At 36.2% G+C, this 14,102-nt stretch overlaps 1 protein-coding gene across 4 annotated transcripts in view; it reads right to left on the bottom strand.

Annotated features, from left to right (window-relative positions):
- Positions 1-14,102, bottom strand: part of CDK8 (cyclin dependent kinase 8) — a 113,684-nt gene that overhangs the window by 32,024 nt on the left and 67,558 nt on the right. For 3 of the 4 annotated variants that reach the window (XM_043575574.1, XM_043575580.1, XM_043575590.1), the window contains exon 4: positions 9,767-9,907. In XM_043575574.1, the coding sequence (XP_043431509.1) occupies positions 9,767-9,907 (141 nt within the window). Of the gene's footprint in view, positions 1-9,766; positions 9,908-14,102 lie in introns of those variants that run through there. The other variant, XM_043575600.1, reaches the window with a different exon arrangement.

Here is a 14,102-nt window from a genome sequence, read left to right as displayed (position 1 = left end):
AGATAACAATTTTAGCTGAGATAAGACAAAATCTTATCTAATATACTCTATCTTTAAAGATTAAATTACTTTGACAAATCTTCATTAGTCTAGAAGACAATATAATACTCTAATACTCTAAAAGGCCTGACTCTACTATTAGAAAGCTAGACTGGAATATTAATTTTTATATGTTTTTCAGAACATAATACAAAAAATTCTGAAACTTATTTTTAGAAAAAGCATTTCTTGGTATTTTGACTATAGACAGTATGTATTTCTCTTTTCCTAATGTAAAAGTCTAAAGGCCAAAAGAGAAAAAGGATATATTAACACTATATCCAGTAGTAATAACTTGTATCAGGGACCTGGTAAATTCTTGTCTTTAATATGATTCAGGGGCGCCTGGGTGGCGCAGTCGGTTAAGCGTCCGACTTCAGCCAGGTCACGATCTCGCGGTCTGGGAGTTCGAGCCCCGCGTCAGGCTCTGGGCTGATGGCTCAGAGCCTGGAGCCTGTTTCCGATTCTGTGTCTCCCTCTCTCTGCCCCTTCCCCGTTCATGCTCTGTCTCTCTCTGTCCCCAAAATAAATAAACGTTGAAAAAAAAAATTAAAAAAAAAAAATGATTCAAAAGTCCTTTAAACAAAACCTTCCCAAATCTGTCCTGTTTTTGGAAACACACTGCTCTGGATGATAGTAAATTTTGTTTATAGAAAATGGAAGCAGTTGGGGCACCTGTTGGCTCAGTCCATTAAGCATCTGACTCTTGATTTTGGCTCAGGTCATGATCTTGCCGTAAGATTGAGCCCCATGTCAGGCTCTGTGCTGACACCATGGAGCCTGCTTGGGATTCCCTCTCCTTCTCCCTCCCTCTGCCCCGCCCCCGCTTAAGCACACTCTCTTTCTCTCCTTCGAAGTAAACAAAACATTTTTAAAAAATATGCAAGCAGTTATGTAAATGATATAAAGATGTTATCCCATCAATTATGTCAAAAGAAGAGAAAAACAGAGAAAAGATATATCAGACTCAAAACTCTGATAATCCTCTACTTCTACTGAATTTTCAGGATCCCTCAAAAATATCGTCTTAAACTCTTAAAAAAAAAAAAAACCAAAAACCTTGACGAGATTATTTAGAATAACCCTTCTTGATTGGTGAGAAATTTGACTAAAAATATTCTAGCAGTGTGTTGATAAAGTATCTGAAAAGACTCATTCAGAATGTAAAAGCAGCCTAACAAGCAACATGTAAACCAAATAGCAGCATTTTTATTGCCAACTTGTAACGTGTCTTTATAAAATGTATGACATTTGCAGCTGCCATTTAGTAAAATCAAGCGGGCTACTTTTTCATTATTTACATATGATAGAATGCAGTCCATTGTGTATGCTCAACATTAATATCAAAATTAAGCAAATGTGGCATTTGTCAAGAAATCAAACATTGTTTACAATCAAATATTTTCAAGGAAAATTTCCAATTGGTCATTTAAGTAAACACGCTTTAGAATAAGCACGACATTCACAATAATAATTAAAATAAATGGAAATCTCATTTAAGTTTGCCTCAATCAGCTGTTATCAATAAAACCCACGCTTTATCCTCAAACCTAAATTTTATGGATACAATCTTAATGCTATACAATCAAACAAATAAGAAAATTAGAGTAAATCACTGGAGCTCCCAATAAATGAAAGAAATCTCAAGAAACAAGCGTGATTAAACCTGACATTTCCCAGAGCATTTTTCTTCCCAAAATCTGTTTTAAAGAAACATGCTTACACGGTCCCCAAACTCATTTTATGGAAGCTAAAGCACAGAGAAGGGGCAAAAAACAGAGCAGAGGCTGCAAATGTAGGCTCCTTTCTTCCAACTGTTCAATTATTTTGTTGCTCTCCTGTTCCAGCATATGAGTAATCTCAGGATCCTTTCTGCTTGTTATTCCTTGCCACCACCCCCCCCCCCGAAGAATTTATTGGCCCTTCTTTTTGGGCAGAAAGAAAGTGTATGCATGTTTTTACTTTTTTTCTTTAATAGCATCATCCTTTACCAACATAAAAATACCCTAAACTACACTGAATGTTACGTGTGAACTTCAATAACAGACTAAACAGACATTTTCCTCAGTTTCTAGTCCAAATGAAACACTTTTTTTTCTGATTTTAATAATATATGTTAACTGCAAGCAATTCAGACAATTTAAAAGATATTAAAGGAAGAAAGGGAAACCTGCCTGAAATTCTCGTGCCCATATAAAAACCCTAGTTTGAATTTTTTTTTCCCTAATGGGCGGCTGCTATTCAAAATAATTTTATCATCACTGTCAAGGAGTGTGCACAAAACATCAAAGTACCTATAATTTGGGAGTATTTTCTAAAGATTTGACTAAGTTTTTTTCTCTTTTCCTAACCATATCAAATACCCACAGCAAGAAAATGATTTAATATTAAATGAACATACATATAAACATATAAAAGTAAAACAAAAATTTCATGAAACAATAACTGCCCTTAATACATATGATATACTCTGATACTTTTTCTATTCTATTCCATTAAAAAAATAAAAATAAAAGGGCTAGTTGTGTTGTGTGCTTTCCTGACTCATTTATGGCTTACAACCTGCAATTTAAAAATCACCAACCTAGAAGAAAAATCCCTGAATTTAGTGATCCAGCTTTGTTACGGTTCTCCAAGTAGCCAGAATCACGTCATTTAACTACTTTGCTTCTCGGTTTTTCCACTTATTAGTGACAGAATTCAGCAGACAATAAAAAATGCACTTCAAAACAAACCATATCACCATGAGCAAATACATAGTGTTCAGTAAGCAAAATTAATAAACCAGGCAATCTTTCACTCAAAGAGAATCAGATCCAGAATACCCCAATAATCCATCATGCTACCGTCAATACGTAAGATGCCAAGATAAAGCAGGACCTATGAAATTGAGTTTGAGTCAGTGGCTCACTCAAAAGATTTTGATCTTATTTAATGGTTGCTAGGAAACCAACTCATCCTTCACCAAGGACAGCTGAAGCCCCACCAAGTGATTCCAAGCCACCCAGTATAATTAAAATTAACTGCAGGGCAACAGCACTATCAGATTTTTTTTCTTCTACTTCAGATGAAAGCTTTGAAATGGCTTGAACCTCTTTTACATATGTATATACTGTGGCCCACTGGGCTGTCTCACATCATGTGCTTCTCTCACAGTAGCACATCCCCTTTGGGACACTCCTAAAAGAAATCTCTGTAGAGATCTATTTTCTAAGAAATTTACTGTGGCCTAAAAAACTATTTTGAAATGCTTTCGGGCAAGAGTGATTACAGCAGCTTGTTGCAATACTCCAACAAAGCACTCCAAATTTCATATACAGCCTTGTAATTCAGCTTGAATGAAAAAAGAAAAAAAAAAACTATGATGAAAAGTTACAGTATCTCTCACTTAATATTCTACTCCACTTAGGGCAACAAGGTGAAAATACCCCTATGTGCCTGGTAGTTCCAAGTTAATTACCATTATGCTAAAACCATTAGGGTAATAATTAAAATGAGATTTTTGAATATCAGCTTTTTAAAAAGTGGAACACATTGGGGCGCCTGGGTGGCTCAGCCGGTTGGGCGTCCGACTTCAGCTCAGGTCACGATCTCACAGTCCGTGAGTTCGAGCCCCGCGTCGGGCTCTGGGCTGATGGCTCAGAGCCTGGAGCCTGCTTCCAGTTCTGTGTCTCCCTCTCTCTCTGCCCCTCCCCCGTTCATGCTCTGTCTCCCTCTGTCTCAAAAATAAATAAACGTTAAAAAAAATAAAATTAAAAAAAAATAAAATAAAAAGTGGAACACATTAATGACCATGAGAACTTGATTTATACTCAACAAAAACTAATGGTCAACTGGCCAGTTTTATTAACTAGCACTCTACTTTCCTAAGTTCCCTAGGAAATATGTTGAAAGCCCAAGTCCTTAACATTTAGAGTTGAATTAAGTGTAAACCATTTCTATGGTCTGGCTGATATGGGTGGATGACTATTTTCAACAAAAGCATAAAATTCAGCCAACACTAAGTGTACTACAAAATTAAAAGTGAGTAACTATTAGCTAGAAATTAAAGTATTTACATTGTGACCAGTAATGAACTGGTCACTTAAATGTAGTATAAAAGTGAAATGAGAGTTGTAAGTTCAGAACTGCTGTGTGTTCACAAGGTAGGTACTGCTGCCTTATCTACAACTAAAGAATAATTCACACACTTGGGACTTGAAGATGTTTTTGAAAAAAAGTAAGGGATGTAAATGAACTACGATGGAGATGTCCTAACCTTAAGAAAAACACTGGAAAAAATAAATGACATAAAGAGAACACAAATAAATAGGTAAATGGTCAGGAAATAGGTTTCACTGGGTGAAACAAAAATACTGGGTAGAAAAAGAGTGTGATAAAAGAAATCAACAGATTGATATCATTAGCTGAATGGTCTTTGGACTGACTGATAAGAGCTGAATTCTAGGTAGAAAGAGGAAGGCTGCTGAAAAGAATTAAAAATTATGAACAAAGGGTTGTTTTTTTTTTTTTTTTTTGCCCTCTTTCACTTCAGTAGGCTCTAAAAAGGAGCGTGCACACATCTGTAGACAGGGAGAAACATTAGGTGGTAGCAGAAATAACCTATGGAGAACCATCTTGGAAGCCACCTTGTTTCTGCTACAAATGAGCTAGTTCATTCATTCAACAAACATAAGCAATACTGTATATACCGACTGTATTTTGCTAGGCACTGGGAGGGATACAAACACAGAGGAACCCAGTCTTTGCCCTCAGGAACTTATAATCAAATAGAGAACACACTACCAAAACTAGCTTAAGTGCCCCTTGGGTAATTCAAAATAACTGCTATGGGACTTTAGATGTAAACATTCTCACTCCTAGCTAGGGTGATCAGGGAGGGCTTTATTGGTGGGGTAGCAGGAGCAGCGCTTTGAAGGAGGAAAAGAATTTTAAACGAGACAGATGACTAGAGATGACGGGAAGAGGGGGTTCAAGTACACAGGGAAATCTCTGAGTTGGCTGGAAACAGGTATATGGAGTGAAATGGAAGGAAAGAAGATTAAAGCCAGCTTTCACTTCAATTCACAAATACTAGCGTGCATACACTTAACAGAGATTTTCAAATTTTAACCCAATCACAGAATGTCTCCTAGTTAAAAAAGAAACCTGACTTAGACATTTATTTCACAACTGCGCAAGAAAACCAATCTTAAATTTAGAAAGTTATATAAAAACTGATCTTTTCTACGAAAGAGGACAGACAAGAGAGGGAGTTGGCTGGGTGGCTGGGTGACCTGAAATGGTCACAGCAGAGGCACTAGTAGGGACAACTTCTCATGGCCTTGCCAATGTGCTTTAATTCAGTCAAGAAGGACAACCTTTTAAGAGGAACGACTTCAGACACCACTGCCAAATCACACTTTTGCTTCTACACAGAAAGTATCAGATAGGATTTGGTGTTTAATGTCTTTTTATTCATGCTCCGAAAAACCACCAAACTCAATCCAACAGGCTAACAGACTTCAAACTTTTCCTTATTCTGACTCACTTAAGTTTATCTTTATTCAAAGCTTTCGTTAAGATTTCACACTTAGTTCCTCCTTATAGCATCGGGCAAAAAAATCTTAATATTCTTTAACCCAGTACTCCTTTTTTATATAAGCAGATAATTGGGGAGTAAAAACTGGAATTAACTGGTCCCATGTTCCTTCAACTCTGTGCCTCTGTTTACTCATTTGCACAGGATGGTTATTTTATGTGTCAAATTGGCTGGGCCATGGTGCCCAGACATTTGGTCAAACCTTTCTCTGGATGTTTCTGTGAAGGTGTTTTTGGATGGGATTAAGATTTAAATTGGTAGACTTTGAGAAAAGCAGCTCACCCTCCATGTGACGGGTGGGCCCTACCCATTCAGTCAGAGGCCAACGCCACGATAGAGCAGAGACTAACCTATCCTGAGTAGAAGAGAATTCCGCCAGCAGACTGCCTTTGGACTTTTCTGCAACTCTTCCCCTTAGTCTCCAGCCTTCTGGCCTACCCTAGAGATTTTGGACTCACCGAGCCTCTACAATTTCCCCGAGGGAACTCCTTAAAATAAATCTCTGCCTCTCCACACATACACATTCTGTTTCTCTGGAGGATCCTAATACAAACGTTAGGGCCAGAACCAGGACTATAGCCTGTTGGTCAGACTATTTTCATTTCCCAAGGAGAGGAGAATAAAAGAAGGGAAAGAGTGTAGTCAAAGGGAAGAACAAAGCTAACACATATATCTTTGTTTTTATTTCTCTCTAGTTAAGGCAAATAGATTAAGTGTAAAGCAAACCAACTTATACATACATATTTTAATGTTCTAAAACCAAAAAAGTTTGACTTGGACTCACAAATTATTGCACAAAAATAAATATTTCATGTGTTTCCTTTCAGGCCCATTCTTCTTCTTTTTCTTTTAAAGTTTATTTATTTATTTTGAGAGAGAGTGTGTGTGTGAAGAGTGGAGGCTCAGAGAGAGAGGCTCCCAAGCAGGCTCCGCGTTGTCAGCGCAGAGCCTGATGTGGGGCTCGAACTCGCAAACCGTGAGATCATGACCTGAGCCAAAACCCAGTCAGACGCTTAACCGACTGAGCCACCCAGGCGCCACTCAGGCCCATTCTTCATAAAACATCCACACACATATGCAATTATTACCGACTTCAGTCCAACCAGAGTTTCAGAATTATTAAATCTCTATTTCTCACCAAGGACGACAGACCCCAGTAACTGATCTGCTACTATGTGATGATTAATAGTGATGAAATTAATCTGTACTTATTAAATAGGAGTATTAACTGTTAAAGCTCAACTGCACATATCAAGCAAAGAACGTCATTATTCTACCATCTCAGATCATTATTTCTATTAATGATGAAGACAATTTTATTAAGCAAACTTTCAAGAACATTCTAGGGCATTATTAAAATGATATTTTTAGGGAGTCTGTGCCAATTATCCATCTTAGTCTGATGTTTCTCGTGGCATGTCAGCAATTCGTAACATTAGAAATCTTACATAGGTCTGTTTAGGTCAGTATTGCCACATTTCATCTAAACCTGACTGCAAAGAAGCAAGGAATATAATTAGCCATTAATTATATTTGTTCTAATAGGATAAGTATTTCATCTGCAAATAACAATATTTGAGAGAGTTAAAGTCAAGTTATCAGCTTCTGAAGAACATCCTTCAGAGTAAGTACTTTTTTGCTACAAATATGAATATCTAATGTAATTATAGTTGAGCACTACATACCATCAAAACTCCAAAATTTACTTTTTAGTTAGTAGGAAGGTGGACACATTTTAACAAAAACTATGATAGCGAATCTTTCTTACAGAAACTGAGGACTGATTCAAGAAGTAAGCACCTGAACCGGTAAGATCCTGACTGGGGGCAGATGTTACCACTTTAATGACCCAATGGTTCCGTGGGCCCTTGTGTGTCTACAATGCACAAGAGACTTAGGTGTGAACAGTCATACACAAATGATTCAAGAGCTTTCACTCTAAGTGGGGGAGTCAAAGGAGGTAGCAGTACTCAGACAATACATTACAGGTCGGAAAATATTTTGGGTAAATAAACAACTAAACAGACAGCAGTGGCAGACGAGAGGGGTAAGAGGAGTGGGAATGGTTTTCTCAGAGAACGAGAGTATTTTATCACTGACACTGTTCCCAATTGCCAGCATATGGTGACAATCGAAAGTAACCTCTTTTCATGGTTTTTTGTTTTTTAAATGAATGTTCATTTTTGAGAGAGAGAGAGAGAGAGAGAGAGAGAGAGAGAGCGTGAGCAGGGGAGGGGCGGAGAGAAAGGGGGACAGAGCATGCAGAGTGGGCTCTGTGTGGACAGCAGAGAGCCTGATGAAGGGCCTGAAGTCAAGAACCACGAGATCATGACCTGAGTCAAAGCCCAACGCTCAGCCGCCTGAGCCACCCAGGTGTCCCCCTGTTTATTCTCTTATAAAAGTCTGTTTATTATTTTTAAGTCACCTTCAGACGGTGCATCCCTTTGATGCTGGCATCTAGGGTGCACTGCTCCCACTGGCCCCCACCTCTTGGCACACCACTAAAAGACGGGGAGACCTCCAAAGTGAAGCGTCCCACACTATCTCTAGGTCAAAGAGAACTTGTCTATGCCACACCAATAGAAAGAGCTTTCCCAAAAGAGAAATTAAAAAAAAATTAAACTGTAACTATTTTCACTACTGTAGTTGGTATTACTGTAAGTGGTTCAAATATATTATATACTAACATAACAACTGAAATGCTGGTTTGTTTTCAATTTGTATTCATCTAATAAACAGACATATTTTCACGATGAAAAATAACTTACAACAAAAAGAAAATGTAGGGTCATCTCAGCATAATTAGGGAAAAATGCCCTTTTGCCATATTTTATTCTTTCGGAGATCATAAAAAAGGTCGGTAGCTTAAAAGTATCAATAGTCGACTCCCCTAAAAGTTGAAATTTACTTTCAGCTTCATAAGGAACCAACAGATTTGTCTCACTTCTGTAATTCCACTGTAAATAAAATACCCTAATAATATTAAAAATAAAATTTGCAGACGGAAAAAAGTTCCTTCAACCGAATTTCTGATGTTATCGGTCCTAGTCTAAATGCTTTCTAGGTATGTGACCTGGAGATAAAATAAGTAGCCTTAAACATATTGTGAGGAGATCTGTTGAAAATAGATGCAAGCACAAGAAATTATGCACTGCAACATCTGATCTGAAGGCATTAAATACAGAGCAGCTCAGAAAGACTATGTGCAAGGGGCAGATCAGCTCCATCTCAAAGTCTACAGGGCTAAAAGCTAGGTCACTATTGACTATGTCACTAAGTGACTAAGTGACTAGTGACGAAGTCACTATTAGTGACTATGTGACACATGTGATCAGAGACCAAGTCCTCACTTCCAGCACTGTGTTTGTAACTGTTTGCAATGAAGGCACTGTCACAAACTTTACTATAGTTACCACCTTTACAAAGAAAAGAACAACAAAGCACAAGGTAATTATGCAATATGGGGAATTTGAGATTTAAATCATTTACATCCAGGAAGATGAATGAACAACGCACCATTTAACGAAAAATTTCATGCTAGATGGATTTTATAAAAAGGCATAAATTATTCTGCCATGTGGAATTCTTAAGAATTTAATGTGCATTAACATGGCAAGGCTTCTCAATAATGTACTCAATAATGATTAATAAATGTTACTGGTCAAAAGACTGCTACTGATATAGTGGGGCTTAAAAATAAGCAGATTGATCTCTATCTCTCAAAAAAATAAACATAAAAAAACAACAACCCAGCAGATTGAATTAAGATCTCCTCTCCTAATATGTAACTTAGTTTCAGTAGGCTCCGAAGTTTCATTTCCAAGTTATTCACAAATATATCGATTTCTAGAGTTTGCTTAGCATCTAATAATCAATGAGACTTCATTTATAAAGTTAAAAGTAAACAAAAGCTTAGGAAAACAAATGTGCCCTCTTTCACCTCTTCAGGGAACCCCAGCCAGTATACGTCAGAGAAGCAGGATGCATCATATAAACAGCACGAGGCTAGACTGTAAGGAGACTACAGCACTCTCACCCTTCTACAAGGTTTGCAAGTCTATGCAGCACTGATATGTAGAGACAACTAGAAAACCAACCAACTATAAATGCATCCTTCTGCTTAAACCTAACTACATATCAACTTACCAAATCCCTGTGCAACACCCAGTTAGCATGCAGGTAGTGAATCCCATCTAGGATCTGATACAATAGTGACTTCACCATTCCCCGAGGTAACTGAACTGGCTTCTTGTTTGCTTTAGAAGCTCTGTGAAACTTGATTATATGCTGAAAGAAAGAAAAATATCACCAGAAGCTTAAAAAAGAAAAGAGGGAAAGATCACTTGATGTATAATATTTTCCTAACAGAAAAAGAAACACTCAGGGATTCCCAAAGATATCGAAAATATAATTTCATATTCTGCTGGATAACATAAACTTAAAATTTCCTACTAACTGGAGCTAAAATTTCATTTCCTGAGCAAATGATCGTGTCTCAGAAAACAAATGATTACAACAGAGAAGTTGAGAGCAATGTGATTTTATTTTAAAAGTATAATTAAAAAATACTTTCAGAATATACTTGACCCCTGTTTACCTGGTAGAAATTTTCAAGAACAGAATCTGTTTTATCTGTACTAATTAAATGAAAAGAAAATAAACAGAACAAATTTCAAGAGATACTTATGGGTTGGCTGACATAGCATAAATGTGTTGCCTGTTTATAATACATGGGTTATAAAGGAAGCACACAGGGAAATTATTTCAATAAAATACACAGAAGCATAAAGAAATCACATGTAAATGACCAGTTCACACTGGAAATATTTAGAAATAGCTAAGATTCAGATGAGAAAAAAATAGCCTTGTACTATTCATTAAAAACTTTCTAGGAACAGTATTAGTGGACATCCGGTAAAACACAATACCATTTTATAAACAGGAAAATTGCTTTATAAACAAATGTACCTCAGTAGAAACAAGATCCCATGTTTCAAACGCTCTTGACAGGTTTCTTCGTTTTAATTAAAGCACTCTTAAACTGCAAGAACACCTACAAATCAGCTGAAATCAACTCTGCTGTGTGTAACACTAGGCATATGCCTGGTACCTCATGTGCCGAAGAACAGACTCTTGAGCAGTATTTATGGGTGAATATCAACCATATTCTTGACATTAGTAAACACAACTAAAACAGGACAGACATATTTTATATTACAGGTCAACATTTTCACCTCCTATTTTCTTATGACATAGAAAGTAGAACAAGGATAAGGAATAACTAGTAACTCATGAGTGAAGAAGTTTTACTTTCCAAAGAAAAAAATATATAGCAAAGACTACCTGGTGGGAAAGTAAAAGTGTCGGCCTGCATGTAGTATGATTAATCTGTACTTTATTAGCAGCATAACACTATTTTAATTTTCTTCTGTTATCTGCCCAAAGTATTTTAAAACAGTCAAGCAAAACAGAGCTAAAACTCAATAATCTAGAATGTTCTGTCACATAGCCTAAGAAATGGTGTGACAATAAAGTCTGTTCACCTTAAGAGCTGGTGGTTTTCAGAGCTTAATAAAAATAGATTAAAATACATCATTATTTATAAAAATTAAAACTTGACAGAGTGAGAAGAAAAGAATATGTAGGGGAGGTACAATAAATGATGCCATATGCACTCCTCCAGTTAACATTTTTAAGTAATCTCTATCCCCAACGTGAGGCTCGAGCTTACAACTCCAAGATCAAGAGTTGCACACTCTACTGGCTAGGCCAGTTAAGCACCCCTTCAGTTAACATTTTCATTAGGGTTTAACAAATTACTTTTTTACCAATATGTCATAACTACAAAAAACTACACTGGGGAAATCGCTTACCTTTGTTTGTATTCCAGGGCTATATAAAAAATATGCGGTGTGCTTAGCATGAAATTTCACCAACACCTAAGTGATTTTTTTAAATGACTCTTTTTACTGCAACTGTTTTTGTTATCCTCTGCTGCCTTACCCCAGCTAATTCAACACTCCAATTAAAATAAGAAAATGAAATGGATAAAGGAGGTTTTAGTAAATGGAATTATTTTATTTTTATTAAAATGAACATTAAAAGTACTTATTTGACTTAAATGAGTATTAATAAGAGGACAATAAGGCCAATGATGCCCATGTATACACATCCGGGAACACTGCATGCAGCATAATCTGCGAAAGTATAATTATTATATCGACACGTAAAATTAAATATCACATACTAGCTAGAAATTATACTGAATACAATACGATCTCCTATGTTCAACTATTACAAATCATGATTTATTACAAATTATGTTTATAAACCAGCCTACACAATTTCTCATAAATTTGGATCATATAATTTGATTTCATGTTAGGCTTGAGAATGAGCGTCCAATTCAATATCGGCCACACTAATTTAATAAATTTTTATTAACAGAATCCCAATTTGATTTGATCAGATTTATTTTAAAAGAACAGAAGTGAACAACAACAAAAATATTTACAACCAGCACTGACTGTGGACAATAGTTTCATAGAAGAGAAAATGTGATGTCTACTTTCAGTTCAAAACAATTCTTTACAGATAACTTACACAAATAATTTGAATCAAATTGCATTTACTCATGGAAAACAGAAATCCACACAGTAAAAAATACTTCTTATAAATCTGAAAGTATATGAAACCCATAGAAGTTTCCATTTCTGAAATCTGTTAGGGTTAAAATTATGTAAATGAGGTTAATTCTGGAAATTAGCAAGAGTTGAAAACTATTTTACTATTTTCAGGAGGTGAACTTCCTTCCAAACTATGTACTGTTTACTTGTGTTAGTTTTACTTCAAAATTTTGTTTTTACATTTACAAAGTGCAGCTGAATGAAAACTGTAAATTATTTTGAAGATACCTGAAACTGAGCCAGAATATTATAATCCCTTGCATACCAGTACAGATGGTCCTGACTTACAGTGGTTCAACTCATGATTTTTTGACGTGGTGATGGAGCAAAAGCGATGAGCATTCAGCAGAAACCACACCGCGAATTCTGAAATGTGATCTTTTCCCAGGCTAGCAGCACGCAGGCCAGTGCTCGCTCAGGATGCCAGGCGGCGGCAGCTGCTGCACCTCAGCGAGGGGCAACGGCCAACGCGCTACAACCATTCCACACTCACACAACCATTCTGGTTTTCAAGTTCAGGACGGTGTTCAATAGATGATGTGAGGTACCGAGCACTTCATTACAAAACAGGCTCTGTGTTAGGAGATTTTGCCCAACTGGAGGGGGATGTTAAGTGTCCTCAGCACAGTTAAGGTAGACTAGGCTATGCTATGATGTTCAGCAATCAGGCTAGGTGTATGAAATGTACTTCTGACTTGATATGTTTCCAATCTGCGATGCATTGATCAGGATCTAACTCCATCGTAGGTCAAGGAAGATCTGTATGTATGTTTGTTTTCTTTTATTTATCTCAAGAGATGCACAGCCAGTATAGAAATATACATATAGGCCAGTATACAAAACACAGTGAAATATTTAAAGATCCTATTAAGTTACTTATTAAATATCAGAAAAAATAGAGTTCACAGAAGTGAAGTACTTGTTAATGAATTAACTCAATGTAATACTGGGTTTTCGCTTACTTGTTTTATTTTCTCAACTGTAGTCTGCGTTAACATGTTCTTTACACAAGACTGATCAGCATATAAGTTTTGTGAGTATATTTCAAAATTGTTTTGGCTATCTTGCTACAGATTTTCATTTTATATATCATAAACTCTTATCCCCAAGATTGCACTTCAGAGTTTCAAAAAACATAACCGTTATGATTAATAGAGTAAATCTGATAGTTGCCCAAGACTTTCGTAAATACCGGTTTTAAAAACAATCTACTGAGTAAATGCAAAATACTGAGTTAGCTCTTTGTATTTCAGCTCTTTAGCCAAGATAAATTTAAATTCTGAGCCAAAGCATAAGAGACTCTTAAAAACTGAGAACAAACTGAGGGTTGATGGGGGGTGGGAGGGAGGGGAGGGTAGGTGATGGGCATTGAAGAGGGCATCTTTTGGGATGAGCACTGGGTGTTGTATGGAAACTAATTTGACAATAAATTTCATATAATAAAAAAATAAAGTAAAAAAAATTTTTTTTAAATAAATTCTCAGTTTATAATAATTTTTATCAATGTAACATCATTTTTGTCATTATATTAGCTAACCTAATAAAACTCATCTAAGAGACTGTAATCACTTGACTTTGAGAATCTTCAAGGATTTGATTGGAAGCTGTCTTCCACAAAGAATTCTTCCTAAACGAGACCATGCCCAATTCAAGTAAGTACAATACTGAATTTCTGTTTATGGAAATAAGCAATACATTAGAATATGGTATTAAGTGTGAATAATATCCAGGAAATGATTAATAGTATGTTAGATTTGTATACTACACTTAGCTTATGAAGCTTTCCAAATACAAAA

This window comes from Prionailurus bengalensis, chromosome A1 (genome assembly GCF_016509475.1).
Source record: "Prionailurus bengalensis isolate Pbe53 chromosome A1, Fcat_Pben_1.1_paternal_pri, whole genome shotgun sequence".
Lineage (NCBI taxonomy): Eukaryota > Metazoa > Chordata > Mammalia > Carnivora > Felidae > Prionailurus > Prionailurus bengalensis.
The sequence above is the reverse complement of the archived record's forward strand: the minus strand, read 5'-3'. Positions and strand labels throughout refer to the sequence as shown.